The sequence below is a fragment of the Sebastes umbrosus genome, chromosome 21 (genome assembly GCF_015220745.1).
Source record: "Sebastes umbrosus isolate fSebUmb1 chromosome 21, fSebUmb1.pri, whole genome shotgun sequence".
Classification (NCBI taxonomy): domain Eukaryota; kingdom Metazoa; phylum Chordata; class Actinopteri; order Perciformes; family Sebastidae; genus Sebastes; species Sebastes umbrosus.
This window is the reverse complement of record NC_051289.1, coordinates 24,585,803-24,599,620: the sequence shown is the minus strand read 5'-3', so window position 1 is coordinate 24,599,620 and position 13,818 is coordinate 24,585,803. Positions and strand designations below refer to the sequence as shown.

Below are 13,818 nucleotides of genomic sequence, written 5' to 3'. Positions count from 1 at the left end.
GTCGAGAGGTGGGTCAGACCAGGGTCGCTAACAACCGGGGCAGGACAAACCTATTCAGCTGCAAATGAGAACAAAAAAATGATGTGCAGAGAACAGACGGGATCATTGCAGTGTGTAGAACTGGATCAGCATCCTGAGGCAGGTTGAACTTCCTGAGCTGGAGCAGGAAGTACATCCTCTGCTGGGCCTTTTTCTTGATGGTGTCGATGTTGGAGGTCCACTTGAGGTCCTGGGAGATGGTGGATCCCAGAAACTTAAAGACTTCCACAGCAGACACAGTGTTGTTCAGAATGGTGATGGGGGGGGGGGCAATGTAGGGGGGTTTTAGGAGCGTTCAGCTCCAGGTTGTTCTGACCACACCAGAGGTGCCAGCTGGTCAACCTCCCGTCTGTATGCAGACTTGTCACCGTCCCGGATGAGGCCGATGACCGTTGTGTCATCAGAGTTTATCAGACGGGTCTCCTGAGGTGCAGTCGTTGGTGTAGACCAGGGGTCAGCAACCTGCGGCTCGGGAGCCACATCTCTTTAGCCTCTCTCCAGCGGCTCCCCGTGGATTTTTAAAAATGGAAATGAATAACTGTTTTTTTTGTTAACATTTTTATTTTTATTTATCATTGTTGACGGAGTATTAGGGCCACATTGAGGGAAAAAAAAAATCTGAGATTTAGAGAATAAAGTCATAATATTATAAAGTAGTAATTTTATGTGTTATTTTCTTCTCGTATTTCTCATAAAGTTATGACTATATTCTCTAAATATTTCGACTTTTCTCGTAAAGTTATGACTTTTTTCTCATTATATTTTGACTTTATTCTCGTAATATTATGACTTTTTTTCTTAGACTTATATACTATATACTTAGACTATAAACTGTGTTACCTTCGTCACAATGATCAAATGTTTTGCGGCTTCAGACAGATTTTTTTTTTTTCTTTTTGCCTAAAATGTCTCTTTTGATGGGGGGGGGGTTTCTTTGGGAATCGGGGTGATTGTGGAGCGTTTGAAGCAGCTCCAGTGATCTGTTGAAGGTCTGCGTGAAGACGGAGGTCAGCTGGTCAGACAGGAGGGAGACACGCCGTCTGAGCCTGCAGCCTATCTGTGTGTTAACACGTCGCAATAAGACATCTTAAGGTGTAGAAAATCTACCTGTTGTGTTCATGTGTTCAAATCTGTCAGACTCTACGTGTTAATAAACACTAAATCTCTACATCATTATTTAAATGGTCTTCCAGAACTATGAAATTTTCCTCCTTTTTAAGATGGTATTCTTGGTTTTCTTTTTAATAAGAGAAGTGTATGTTGTTCTATGTAACATCAAGTATACGGCGCTGTAAGACACAACTATTAAAAACAACATATTAACATCACTCAAAAATAATCAGAAATAGATAATTTATTCATGAACATCACAACACATTTCATCCTATATTTATATATACATAGAGCCCGACCGGTACAGGGTTTTTGGGGCCGATGCCGATTCCAATATTAGGGAATAACAACGTTCCGATATCAATATATCAGCCGATACGTGTTGATTCGAGGTGTGAATCTTCACTGGCCTCACAGTTCCATTCCATTACGATTCACCGGTCAACAATTCTTGATGCATATCAATTTTCGATATATATTACTGCATGTCTACTTTCTCATCAATTAATACGAGCAGTCAGATAATTCTGAACTCCCCTTTTATTTAGAAAGTGTTTCAAAAAAACAGACGACAGCAGTCTATAATATATAAAGCTGCATCTGTGTGACCCACCTCAGTACAGAGACATTAGAAAAACTAAACAGAAATCCTTCTGCAGTCTGTAATCTACACAAATACGCTTTTGTTGTCATTTACTTTACGACCGCAGCTTCAGTTACACTGCGCATGTGTTATACCCCAGATCCCCCCCCCAGGAAGAGCGCCACGCTGTGAAGCTAATTTTACATAATGGCCAGAACGTTGAGAATCACAACGTCCGTGTCCGTCACGTGATGCCGTTGGGCCCAAAAATACTTTTTTCCCATAGACTTACATTGGGAAAGAGACGTCTGTAACTCAGAGGATCATTTTGTTTTTAGGTAAATCAACTCCGCAATACGAACACTCTTATAGTCCTTATTTAAATCATTAGGTCCTAAAAGTTGTAGAATGCACTAATAGCTGAATCCAGAGTTATTTCCCTTCCTCCGTTCATGTGAATGTGAATGAACGGGATCGAGTTCTCTTTATACATCCATGGTTATACCCCATACCCCAAGACCCGTGTCCCAGCCTCTTTCAATAGGAAATGTCAAATAAGAGACTCGGGATTCACCCAGAGTGAGCGGAGCTGAGAGACGGCACTCGGCGGTCCGCTAGCTTGTTGCTCTCGCTACCAATATCAGCTGCTCTGATTCAATGTTGGGCTGAAAAAAACGTGCAAATAGGCTGAAATTCCACCGTGATGTTGTTCAGTCGGGAGACGCAGTGACTTAATGTTAAACCAAGTAAGAGTAGAAGAGCTATGATGAGTAAGGAAACTAACTAACTACCTAAAGTCTGCTAGTCGCTAGGCTAATTCCTGCAGTGTAAAACACCACAGGTTTGCAGGAAGTGCTCCGAGTATCGTAGCGACAGGGACGGACCACATTTCCCATCATGCCTGCCTGGTCCCTGATTGCCGTTTCATGTTCCAAAATGCAGAAGTCCCTGCTGTTAGTGTTTGTGATGTGTCTGTTCAGAACGTGGTGGCTGATGGTGGTAATGGGGATTGTTGTGCTGGTTTATAGTTTTAAACCAGGAGTGAGGTAGCTGTTCTTTAAAGAGCTCGTCCTGTGTGTTGAATAAAACTTAGTTGACGCTGCCAAGAGGGTCTTTGAAAATATAAATGTTAGTTAGTTACAGTATTGTGCAGAGTGCACTCTAGTGGGGGAACTAAGTAATAGCAGTTAACTATGACCCACCCAAGTGTTGCCACTGCTTTATGGATGTTGCATTATGTTCATTTCACAATCGGTGCAAATCGGACATCATGTTCGCTGATTACCGATATATCTGCGGTAGGCCAAAACTGATAAATGGGTCGGGATCTGTGTGTGTGTAACAGATGTGTTTTCACACTAATCTTCCAAGGAAAATGGATTTGGGGTATTTGTCTCTCAGAGAGGACCACTGCACAAAGAAGTAGTCCGACATCGGGTACAGGATCCTCCCCGTGAGGGACAGCGTCTGCACCCGGCAAATGCTTTCAACATAAACAATCGAGACCTTCTTCATTCCCAGAATTCCAAGCAGGAGTCCTGCCGCACACAGGGGGACGCAGGTCCCTGGGCCGTTACACAGCACCTGAAACAACACACACACACACACACACACACACACACAGAGGAGAGGGGGGGAGGGGGTGAGCACATTTCCAGGAAGTGACACAGCTTTTCATAAGATACATAGAAAGCAGCGTCCGGGGGCTGTTCAGATATATATAATACTGGTTAAAGGAACAATTCAGGGCAATATGTGTTTAATCCCTGTGTCCAGTACAGAGATAGACTGCAGACTGGTTTGTTGTTCATCAAGACATCTAGTTTTCCTTGCTTTCTATGACAAGGAGGGAGTAAGAGCCATTGGGTTGCACCTGACAGGCCACTATGGCACTGTCGTCTCCAAAGAACAGTAGAGTGCATGTGGAAAAATATTTGGGTTTGGCTATTAATGCATACACGTTAATATGTCTTTTGTAAAAACCTGCAAACTTTCCCAGGTAGACTGACTTATTTTGGTCAAAAAGGCTAGAGCAAGATGATGTGATCTAGACATTTGGAGAGTCATGTAGCATGTAGCTAGTTATGTAGCATGCTTCAAGTTAAACATAACTGAGCATGAACACGAACACGAACAATCCCTCGACACTCTGACTGAAGAACGACGGTTAGTAGTGCATGTGGCAGCTGCCAGTTCTCTGGTGCTTGCTGTTGTTTCCCTTTTCCCTGGTGTTTTTTTGGTTGAGTTGCTGAGTGATTAGAGGGTTATTCAGTTCACCTGTTGCGCAGGGTGTGGGGACTGGCTCTTAAATGATAGTTGAGAGCAGCTTGGTGCATTCCCCTCTTGGCCAATCAGGGTGTAACGACGCCCTTTCTGTAGGGCTTAAAAGAGGAGGGAAACTGCACACCCAGTGTCATTCTGATCTCTCCTTCACTCAATGCAACATGTGTTATCAGCTTTACCAGAAACTCTGGTCTGTTTTGGGCCCTTTTGGGATTCTGTGATCTTTGTGTTTTGTTTGTTGAGAGTGTTGACTCTCCTAGTTGGGGAAACAAGTTAAGTGCCAACCAATTGGGTTACCTGCACTGGGACGTTTAGGTACTATTTGTGCAACGATCTGGCTTGCCTTACAATAGCCTAACGCCTGCAGGCTGTATTTTTGTATTCTATTCATTTGTTGATTTTCAATGAAACCCTTTATACCCATTTCTTTTAGTGTATTTTATTTGGGAAAACTTTAAAGGAGGGTAAAAGGAAAAACACAAACCAATATTTCAGTTTCCTTAATTGTTTGTTAATATAGAGGCATTTGTTCATTATTGAAGAGGCATTTGTTCATTATTATTATTAAGAAGGCATTTTATTTTATATTATTATGTGGATGGGAACTGTTTTTCAGTCTTCTGACTGAACAACTAAAGTCTGGGGAACTCAGTACCGCCACATGCAGATTGAGAAGGCAAAGAGTGCACGTGTGTGACTCGGTGAAGGCAGCTCAGTGAGCCTCGGAGACGGGGAGGGGGGAGGGGGGGAGGGGGGGGGGGGGGGAGGGGACGGGTTGAATAAGAGGCCTCGGGCCTCGGGGCTCGGGGAAGCTGGGGGAGCTGAGGGAGTTTGAGTTTACAGGAAACCAGACGGAGCTGCTCTGGAGTCTGGAGAAGTCATCACACCACAGCAGCACCGTTATCCTCTCCACACTGCTCTGGAAACTACAGAGAACGCTCCTTCACAAAGCAACAACAGCTCCGTTGTTCTTACAGCTCAACACTTTACTTTACACCCACAGAATGAAACGGTTCATGTAGCAGCAGACGGAAGCATTTACAGTTACTAACCTTCCACCTTTTAACTGGTAAAATAAAGGTGGTCGGTTTACACATTGTTGCTGTGCAGTAAATAAAACTAAATGATCTCAGAGTCTGCCAGAAACATCAGCAGATGTCACCACCTGCTCCCTCTGGCTGCAGGAAGTAGAACTCTGAACTCATCTATTGACCAGGTCTGCTAAACCATCAGCACATTGTCTGCTTTACACTAACTCAGGGGTCGGCAACCTTTACTATCAAAAGAGACATTTTAGGTAAAAAGAAAAAAAAAAAATCTGTCTGGAGCCGCGAAACATTTGATCATTGTGATGAAGGTAACACAGTTCATAGTCTAAATATATAGTATATCAGTCTAATGCAGTGAGGGCCAAAGAGACAATGTACTACGGAGTATTAGGGCCACATTGAGGGAAAAAAAATATGATTTTTCCAGAAAAAAGTCATAATATTACAAGAATAAAGTCATAACTTTACGAGAAAAAAAGTTGTAATATGAGAATACAGTCATAACTTAACAAGAAAAAAAGTCGTAATATTACGAAAATAAAGTCATAACTTTACGAGGAAAAAAAGAAAATAACACGTAAAATGACTACTTTATAATATTATCATAATATTATGACTTTATTCTCGAAATCTCAGATTTATTTTTTTTCCTCAATGTGACCCCAATACTCCGTCGTTCCGTCGTACCATAGACCTACAACAATGATAAATAAAATTGAAAATGTAAACAAAAAAAACAGTTATTCATTTCGACTAATTTTTTAAAAACTCCACAGGGAGCCACTGGAGAGGAGCTAAAGAGACGCAGGTTGCTGACCCCTGCACTAAGTCTAATAACTACACACTGTTATCTACATTAGACACATCATTACATCAGAAGTCGTTTGCCAAACACCGCCATTGAAATACAACACTCGATTATCGATCACCTGCACCCAGAATGCACTTGTGAAAACACGTGTAAACAGTTGGATCACTTAGAAATCAGAGCTTGAACACTGTCAACAGGATTCAGGTTTCTCTTTGGTGTGCACAACAATGGAGGAGAGCGAGTTAGAGGACCGTCATTCTGTCTGCGACTGACTTCAGACTTTAGACTGTTGTGAGTACATGAGAATAACCACTTGTATTTGTGTTCATAGTCTATATTTAGATCATGCTATAAATGAACAAGCAAAAGACTAGATAGTAGTGTGTTATACTTGCAAGAGATGCGAGATGTTTTGTATTTTGTGAACGTGTTTTTGTTTTTTTGTGTGTAGAGTTTCAACAAACAGGGCCCTAGTTTCAGAAACTGTGTTTTAGCAATTTCAAAAACCTGTTAAGACTTCCATCTCTAGGGGAAACACAGACTGTACAATTACATCATCAAGTAAAATAAGAAACTCAGTTAACACAGCAGGATTTCTGCTGGAGAAATCTGATTTCATGGCCATACACACCGATCCTCGCTGCCCTTCACTGGTTACCTGCGAGCTTTAGAATTGATTTTAAGATTTTACTGCTTGTTTTTAAAGCCTTAAATGGTCTGGCTCCTGCCTATATCGGCGATTTGCTGATTCCCTGTGAGCCTGATTGATGCCTGAGATCCTCTGGCAGGGCCCTACTAACAGTTCCAAAATCCAAACTTGTCAACAAAGGTGACCAACTGGGCTTCTGCCGTCCGGGCCCCTCAGCTGTGGAATTCCTTACCTGAGGATCTCAGGAAGGCAAACTCAGTATCTTCCTTTAAATCTCTTCTCAAGACTCACTTTTATATTATGTCTTTTTCTTAACTGATGGTGCACTGTTGTCTCTCTTTCTCTCTCTCAAAACCCAACCTGTCGAGGCAGATGGCCGCCAACCCAGAGCCCGGTTCTGCTCCAGGTTTCTACCCGCTAAACGGGGAGTTTTTCCTGGCCACAGCGCGTTGCAATGCTCTTGGTGGGATCTCTTGTTGAGTCTCTAAACTACGGTCTAGACCTGCTATGTATATAAAGCGTCTCGAGATAACTTCTGTTATGATTTGACGCTATATAAAAATACATTGAATTGAATTGTTGTAACTATTTATATGATTTTATGTTGTTTATATTTTAAGTTCTGGGTGTTAATTATTTTTTATCATGTTTTTATTTGAAAACACTTGCATCAACCTTGTTTTGAAAGGTGCTATATAAATAAAGTTATTATTATTATACTGTATATACACTTAACCTGGATTTTAACAGGGTTTCTAAATGTGGGCGTATGCTGACAAAGACAGGGACAGGGACAGGGACAGGGACAGGGACAGGGACAGGGACAGGGACAGGCACAGGGACAGGGGCAGGGACAGGGACAGTACTGCTGTGACAACAGCACAGGTATGTCCTCCAGGTTGTAGTTCTGTACGTCACTACACATAAAACATGCAGAATTTTAAAAAGGAATTGGGGGATGCATTTTTAAAAGGTCTTGCTACGATGTTTTTCTGTTCTGTCTATGTTGTGTTTTTTACTTTACATTTTACAGTTTACATTTCATGATTTTTTAATTTATAGGACAGAATCAGAACCACGCTCATGAGAGCGGCTGGAGGCTCATAAGCCTGGCTGGAACATTCCTGGCATGACTGCCCTGGCACTAAGTCCCCGGCTTTGTTTCCAACCAGCCACCAACAACCAGAGGGTTCTGCTGGACAGACATCCAGACTGACCGGTCACAGGTCTGGAATCTGCTCTCATAAAGTTCACATAGACCAGAGAGAAGGAAAGAGAAGTTGCTGGTATCCATGGAGACAAGCTCCTCCTCCTCCTCTCCGGCACGCCTAGCGCAAGTGACGCTAATAAACACAAGTGTTTAACACAACTCTATAACACAGCAGTCCAACTTGTGCGAGTAAAGCGAGGCAAAAATTTGCTTTGCGCTTGGTATGAACCTGTAAAGGTACTTAACCCTGAAAGACCCACATAGACTCATTTTAGTCTTTTCTAGGGGGGTCCAGGGGGTCTTTAAGGGGAGATAGCAGGTCAACAGTAGATGTCACATAGAAGTGGTGTACATCATCTGAAAGCTGGAACCTGAAGATTAATCTGAGATGCAGCTCAGCACTGTGTCAAGTTGTTCTAATCATCAATCAGAGGGAGATTTGTCAAGTATTTACATGTGATTATCATAAAGTGGACATGACTGTAAAGGGGAGACTCGTGGGTACCCATAGAACCCATTTTCATTCACATATCTGGAGGTCAGAGGTCAAGGGACCCCTTTAAAAATCACATTACCAGTTTTTCCCTCGACAAAATTTAGCGTAACTTCGTAGCGTAATTTAGCCTCCTTCCTGACTAGCTAGCATGACATGGTTGGTACCAATGGATTCCTTAGGTCGTCTGGTTTCTGCACATATGATATATCTCCATTGACTGAGCCCTCTACCGCCTCTTAAACCCGCAGGTTTCAGAGGGGCAGTTTAGTACTGTACTTCTATGAAGACTCACAAAAGGCATATTACAAAAATAAGGGTCACAATCTGTGCAGCAGAGGCTGAGATATCCGGACTTTTAGTCTGTGTGTCAAGCTCCAAAAACATTAAATCCTGCATTTCCCATAATGCAACAAATAACATATCTTCATTAGCATGAAGTACTCTGTCATTACTGTGTGTGTTTGTGTGTAAGGGCGCTTTCACAAGCCAACATTTAGTCCCCTTTAATCTCACTCTGGTGCTGTTCAACCCCTGGTGCGGTTCGTTTGGGGCGGTCGTGAACGCAGTAATCGTACTGTGGTGTGGGCCGATCTGAGACCGCTTGTGGGAGGTGATCTGGTCTTGGACCGTTTCCAAGTAAACCAAAATGCAGGCTTCCTGTTCTGGCATTTGTTGAGATGGACAAAGGCTAACGTTGTAAGGTTAACGTGAGTGGGAGAGGATTGACCCGATGTTTGCTTGACATCTGGGCCAAAGAAAACATTCAGAATATGATAAAAATTCACAAAAATAGTGAAGTTTATAAAGTTCATTGGAGATAAACTGGAGGAGAGGGGATTCATGCTCACAGTAGATCAGTGCAGAGTCAACGTGAAAACACTTCCACAGCAATATAACAAAGTCTGTGATTCCATGTGTAGAAGGGGCAGCTCTCAAGATGAAAAAGATAACTGAGCCAGACTAAATACAAAAACAAACCAAAAGTACCAGTTTGACTCGGATTCAGAGTTTCAGACCAGCCAGGTGGACTACGGCCTGTGAAAGCACCCTAAGGGTACACAGAGAACAGCCATCGACTGGACTCTGTCCACTCACCACGTCAGGTCTTAGTCTGAACACCAGAGGGAGGGAGTAGCGCAGGGCGTCCAGGGTGCTGACGACAGAGGAACTCCATGACTGATGCACCTCCCGGCTCCTTGGGATCCGACAGATGGTGAACTGGGGGTACAAGGTCACACGTCTATCAGAGACACTCAGAGATGTCACCAACCGTTGTGTTGGATTTGGATCAAACTGGCTTTAAACTGTCAGGTCTCAGATTTCACAGTCTCTCACCAGCACATCAACAGTTCAGTGGTAAACTTTTCCAATGAGTCTACTGCCACACAACAACAAAGGTTCAGTTCACCCAAATCACTAAAAATATGTTCCCCTTTACATCTAGTGGTATCTGGCCGTGCATATCATTTTGGAGAGATTTCGGGCACATACAACATTCCCTGTGTGGACAAAGTGTTAGCCAGCTAGCTAGCATATAGTTATGCACCCTGACCCTGCGATGACACACGTTGAGTTACAGCCCACTCATTTGCATAATGAGGCAGAAATGCATAAAGAAATGTAAAAAGAAGTATATAAAGAAAAGAAAACAGAAATAAATAAGTTTGGGGAAATAAATAATGGGTGAAATGCAAAGGGGAAAATGATGCATAAATAAATAAATAAATGCAAAAATAAACAAGTTTAAAAATGTATAAAAATAAATACATAAATAAATAAAAAGGGAAGATTAAACAGAAGAGTAAATAAATAACGGAATTAATACAAAGGTAAATAAATAAAGAAGCAAATTAAAACAGAAATATCAATTTATGTCATATTTGATCAATTAATTAATGACTACAGTTTTAATATTATTTTTGCTACATTTAATGACATGTTTATTTTTTTTTTATCAAGTCATTTATTTATTTATATATTTTTTATTTTGGCAGGTTCCGTTCTGCATATGAACATAACAAGGACAATGTTGTAATATAAGCGTCAAGTAATAATGAGATTATAAAGAAAAGAGTATAATTCATACAATGAAGAAGCCCTTGTGTGTGTGTGTATGTGTGTGTGTACCCAGATGTATGGATGGTAGTGACATGTCCCTACCATCCATATCCAGATGTGTGTCCACCGACAGCTGTGTACCTGTGACTCAGAGTCTGAGTGTTGCTTTGAGCTTTCAAAGGTGCAGATTTTCTCCTCACTCATCCGGTCAGTGTCAGCGATCACATAGTGTCGAGGTGTGTAGGCTGCAGACAGACACTCCATCAGCCGCAGGATCTCTGTGGTGTGACCACCTGGAAACAATAAGACAGAACAAACACATGATGAAGAAGAACGTGAGCAACAGGAACTTAGATGGAAGATATTGTCATGAAACCCATTTCTTATTCCAGTTTCCATCACCGGCTCTTCAGCATATCTCATAGAATTAAACTTGAGTTAAAAGTACAATTTAAAAAAAGTATAGTTATGTGTTTAATATAAAACTGCTGTTGCAGTGCACTTTATCATTATTTTGCCATTTTCATCCTTTAGTCACCAGAATGCAGGAAACAAAGTCTCTGAAACTCAGATCTTTCTGCGGGTGTAACCTCCTGCTTCGGTTTAGAAATCCTCCCTTTTTCTGAGGTCGCAAGGTTGGCAAGTATGCGTAAGTCAAACTGAGCCGAGCCAAGCCAGCACACGGTGTAATGAAAACCCCTACAGTGCAACCCCTGTAAAGAGTTAGTCTGGAGCTCTGTGCTATCTACTGTCACTGTAAAGAGTTAGTCTGGAGCTCTGTGCTATCTACTGTCACTGTGAAGAGTTAGTCTGGAGCTCTGTGCTGTACTGTCACTGTAAAGAGTTAGTCTGGAGCCCTGTGCTGTCTACTGTCACTGTAAAGAGTTAGTCTGGAGCTCTGTGCTATCTACTGTCACTGTGAAGAGTTAGTCTGGAGCTCTGTGCTGTACTGTCACTGTAAAGAGTTAGTCTGGAGCTCTGTGCTGTACTGTCACTGTAAAGAGTTAATCTGGAGCCCTGTGCTGTACTGTCACAGCTCCAGCCTCACTAACCCTGGAGATCAGCTCCACTACAGTAAGGCTACGTGTTGTTAGCATGGAGGCTAAGGAAGTCAGTAAATTAAGTCACTGATGTTCATTACCTGATCCTGCGACCACCACCACAGAGACCGGACCTTTGGTTCCAGGTTTATAGCTGGAGCCGGTCCTCACAACATGATATAACCGGACAATAAACACACACACAACACACAACACAGTAAACACAGCTGCTACCAGCACCGCCATGACGGCTACGGCAACTCTGGACGACCAAAACACAGGAAGTACGCCTGCGCATGTAAGACTGTCACCACCACAGCTCCATCCTAGGATGAAGAATATTATAAATAAATAAATATATATATATATATATATATATATATATATATATATATAGAGAGAGAGAGAGAGAGAGAGAGAGAGAGAGAGAATAATATAAAATGATGTACATTAGTTTTATATATTTTTATATATATAAGTAATGATTTTATTAATAATTGCCACCATTGCACACAGAATATTATAAAACTAATGATTTGATGTCTAATTGCCACCACTACACATAGAGTAAAAAAAATATTACAAAATGATTTGATTCATAATTGCCTGTGCAGTTGCAGTTTAGTTGTGTGGGAGTGTAATTTAGTGAAAGACAGGGTCATGAGCCAAACCAGAAACTGTCAAGCATGTTCTTATAGAGTGGATCAAATATGATGAAGAAAGAAGAGAATTGATATCAGGAGTAAATTATGGAAATATTACATTTGGGGAATCTGCTAGGAAAGACATCTAAAAAAGTACACAAACTTTTAATTAATTACTTAAGGGCAACAGGAATAATGGAGATAATTTAATTACTATTTTTAGTATTCTTATTTTTATTATTTTTATTCATTTATTCATTTATTTATTTTTTTCCTGCCAAATTACTGCTCCACACTCCAGTCTAGTAGATGGCGGGATCCAAGGATCGATCCTAGGATCCGAGGGGAAACACTGGAGGGTAAATACAGGCATATGCAGGCAGACAGTATGGGGGAATAAAGGGGATTAGTTAACATTACAGCATGTTAACACGTTCTATTAGAAACACAATATACTGCTATGAACCTGAAAATGATAATAATGATGCAGATTGTTCTTTCCGAGGAGACTCGGATCCTTCAGTGTGTTCATCAGGCTCATGAAGATCTTCCTTCTTTTTTTCCCAAAAGTTTCTCATCTGGGAAACTTCTCTCAAAGGGACATTGTTTATAGTCTTGTCATGGACAATAACAAAGATGACTTTCTGGTGAATAGCATTCTCATTCTTGGAAAATTGTATTTGCACAAATCCAAGTATATGAAAGTGAAACCTGGTTTAATGTGTTTCATTCTGAGTTTATTTCTTACATAAAAGCCCTTAAAGTCAAGAAAAACAAAAAAATGCTTTGAAACTTCTTAGTATAACAGAAGAATATGAATTACAAGTACAGCCCCATAGCCCTTCATTTAATTTATTATTATTTTCATGTATAATTTTACATATTTTATCTGTTCTTGTTCTGTATGCACCTTGTCCTTTTACTCTAATGCAATGATCTATGAGTCATGTTGTCTGTTAATCTGAATTTGTTCAATAAAAAAAAGAAGAAAAACGGTGAATTACCGCCATCTACTGGACTGGAGTGTGGAGCAGTAGATTGGCAGGAAAAAATAAAATAAAAATAAATAGTAACTAACTATAATAAAATTAATAAAAATAAGAGTACCAAAAATAATAATTACATTCTCTCCATTATTCCTTTTGCCCTTAAGTCATTAATTAGAAGATTGTGTACTTTCTTAGATGTCTTTCCCAGCAGATTCCCCCAATGTAATATTTCCATAATTTACTCCAGATAGAAATTCCCTTCTTTCTTTGTCATACTTGTTGCACTCTATAAGAACAAGCTTGACAGTTTCCGGTTTGGCTCATGAACATCTACCCTGTCTCCCACTAAATTACACTCCCATACAACTAAACTGCAACCGCACTGATCATTATTAATCAAATCATTTTATTATATTTCTTTTACTCTATGTGTAGTGGTGGCAATTATTAATCTAATCGTTAGTTTTATAATATTTTTTTACTCTGTGTGCAATGGTGGTAGTTATTAATCAAATCATTAGTTTTATATATATATATACATGTACAAATATATATATATACATCACTTTATGTGTATATATATATATATATATAATATTCTGTGTGCAATAGTGGTAATTATTAAAGGGACTATTTGTAACTTTCAGAAATGCTTGTTAACAGCGACACCTGTGGCCGTTAAGTCAGCGAAAGCCAGCGTCGGGCTCCTGCTTGTTCGCTCTAAATAGTGAGGCGACACACGTCAGCTAAAACCACAATATCACTCTATATTTCACCTGCTTGGCAGTAATGTTAGCTGACCAGACGAAGGTCTCTCCATGAATCAATGCTGATCCTAGTGTTGGCTTTTCCTG

The 13,818-nt window shown here is 40.7% G+C and overlaps 1 protein-coding gene across 1 annotated transcript; it reads right to left on the bottom strand.

The window, feature by feature from the left end:
- Positions 1-1,358: 1,358 nt before the first annotated feature.
- Positions 1,359-11,608, bottom strand: alg14 (ALG14 UDP-N-acetylglucosaminyltransferase subunit). Its single transcript, XM_037756511.1, has 4 exons — positions 11,433-11,608; positions 10,433-10,584; positions 9,329-9,451; positions 1,359-3,319 (listed from the first exon to the last, which is right to left on the bottom strand). The coding sequence occupies exons 1-4, from the start codon at positions 11,575-11,577 to the stop codon at positions 3,089-3,091; spliced, it is 651 nt and encodes a 216-aa protein (XP_037612439.1). The 5' UTR covers positions 11,578-11,608; the 3' UTR covers positions 1,359-3,088.
- Positions 11,609-13,818: the final 2,210 nt, after the last annotated feature.

What these genes read in the sequence shown, in the direction of transcription:
- alg14 (XM_037756511.1), bottom strand. Translation starts at nt 11,577, where the DNA reads ATGGCGGTGCTGGTAGCAGCTGTGTTTACTGTGTTGTGTGTTGTGTGT. An exon ending in GGTGGTGGTCGCAGGATCAG is followed by an intron (nt 10,585 to 11,432) that starts GTAATGAACATC and finishes TATTGTTTCCAG; the next exon opens with GTGGTCACACCACAGAGATC. An exon ending in TCAGACTAAGACCTGACGTG is followed by an intron (nt 3,320 to 9,328) that starts GTGAGTGGACAG and finishes GTGTTGTTTCAG; the next exon opens with GTGCTGTGTAACGGCCCAGG.